At 40.7% G+C, this 2,100-nt stretch overlaps 1 protein-coding gene across 1 annotated transcript in view; it reads right to left on the bottom strand.

The window, feature by feature from the left end:
* Positions 1–481: 481 nt before the first annotated feature.
* Positions 482–2,100, bottom strand: part of LOC103806650 (sulfotransferase 6B1-like) — a gene marked incomplete at its 5' end in the record, with an annotated part of 4,104 nt that continues 2,485 nt past the window's right edge. The window contains 3 exon segments of the mRNA XM_009079358.1: positions 482–516; positions 1,423–1,579; positions 1,863–1,957. Of these exon segments, the coding sequence (XP_009077606.1) occupies positions 482–516; positions 1,423–1,579; positions 1,863–1,957 (287 nt within the window).

The raw sequence follows: 2,100 nt of genomic DNA, 5'->3' as shown, positions 1-2,100 counted from the left end.
GAATGCCAGCTATAAAATATTCCCTCAGATAGCTAAACAACATCATGTTAATAACCTTGCTGATCAAAAGGTCCATTTTTAAGAGTATATTTAAGAGCAGTCTATGAAGCATCTTGAGATAGGATTCCCTCTTGAACTGCCCTGGATGAACTGCCTTCATCTTAAACTTTAGGAGCACAGGCTGACTATTACTGATCTATCAGTAATTCAGACAACCTACTCTAACAGGAGGTAGTGCTCCTGTTTTGAACTTACTTTTATTAATTGCTTAGCCTTGATCTTGACCTACTGCTGCAGCAGATACAGCCGAGGCAAATAGCCACAGAATGCTGCTGATTTTTCTGGTGCCTATGTAAGGGTTATAGGGAACCACAGATTTGTTTGAGATAGCTTTAGCAACTTTGATTTGCTTGGTATTTACACACTTCCTTCTGAAATGGTTTGATTTTGTGATTTGGCAGCCATTTCCTGGTTCTGAGCTTCAGTTAAAAGATTTTCTTCGATTTCCAACAACACCTGGAATATAAAGAAAAGTAAAACATTGCCCTTAACACTAAGGACCAAGAAGTATAATTTAAAACAAAAAACTGCCTTGTCTCTCTTATTATCATACTTCAGAATAATCCTTTTTATCCTTTTTTTCCCCTTTTTTCTTTTTGCCTGTAAGAAAAAAAAACTCCTACAGAAGAATACACTGTTATGTTTGCCTTATGTTTGGTTTTCTCAACAGAACGTGAACATAATGTGACCACAGGAAGCTTCTGGTCTGCCTGCATAGCTTTGACATGTGATGTGCCTTGTATAGCTGCGGAAGACTAAACAAGATAACCAGCAGCTGTGAAACCAACCCAGAAAGTTCAAAGGTATGCAAGAGCTTCGTGCACTGCAACCAGACACTGCCCTAAGCTGCAGTCTACCTTTAATCTAGATTTTGGAGAGCCCACAGTCGGAGGCTGTCTGAGGCTGTAGCCTGATCCATGGCTAATAGACACAGATCAGTCTGTGGAGTGTCTGGGTTCCACGTGTTGACTGAGGTACACAGGCAGTCACAAAGGTTATTTAGAAAAAACAAGAAAAAAATCTGTGGAGGCACTCTGCAGACTGAGTGCCAGGTACCCTCAGTACTCACTGAAGCCAAAATAAAACTCTTTGTTTTAGTTGATGCTTAGTGCATATCACAACTGAAGGGTGTGCTACTTGCAGGGCACTTCTACTAATTATATTATACACAGCTTTACCAGATGGTACTGGCCCTTGTGAGGACATCCACTAACAGAACCCTGAACCTCAATCAGTGTTTCTTAAACAATACCCAACCTTGAAAGTTAAACACAAAGATTAACCACCTACTGATCCAAATTCCTGTTTGACCAAGATGCAGAGCTACCATTCACCACCCTGGCAAAGGATAAACAAATTTACCTTTGTGGTAAAGAATCAAGCCAACAGCAACATGAGTCTCCTGAGCTTTATCCCTCACTGCCTGGAAAGTGTCCCTTTCTGCAATGGCCTGGATCTGCTCTGCCATTGGGGAGATTCCAAAGAATCTAGCTATTTGTTTTACACTGGCAGTCAGATTCTGAGAGCAATACAGTGAGACATGCAATATGCTTCCTCTGAAAAAAGGACTTGCTCACTTGGGATGTGCATTGCCATCATCTACTAACAATATATATATTCCTTTACCTAATGTTTTCTGTGTTACAATGGAGCTCTGCTTTTGTATAGGCAGACTCAACTTGTCACTAAAATCAACTTGATTTTGCTCTTTCAGAACTCATGCCTTTTGCTCTAAATTTCAGCAAATTTCAAGGAATGGGCTCAGATGTGTTTTGGCTGTCAATACACAGCATCTGCTCTACCTCTTTCAGGTCTTCATATTTTATGACCATAGTATTCTTATCCTCAGTGTATTTGTTCCAGGTAACTGCATGATCTAAACAGGACCCTCAGGCAACTGGAAAGAGAAAAAAGCATCAGCATCACCTTCTGCTCTTACTGGGTACTTTTTTCTCTCTGACTGAAGAACTGCCTTCTGTTCCTGTTGGTTACATCAATGCAGACAAAGGGAACAGCCTGTCCTTTCCATGGTGCAACAGA

This window comes from Acanthisitta chloris, unplaced genomic scaffold (assembly GCF_000695815.1).
Source record: "Acanthisitta chloris isolate BGI_N310 unplaced genomic scaffold, ASM69581v1 scaffold17257, whole genome shotgun sequence".
Lineage (NCBI taxonomy): Eukaryota > Metazoa > Chordata > Aves > Passeriformes > Acanthisittidae > Acanthisitta > Acanthisitta chloris.
This window is presented reverse-complemented; position numbering and strand designations above follow the sequence as displayed.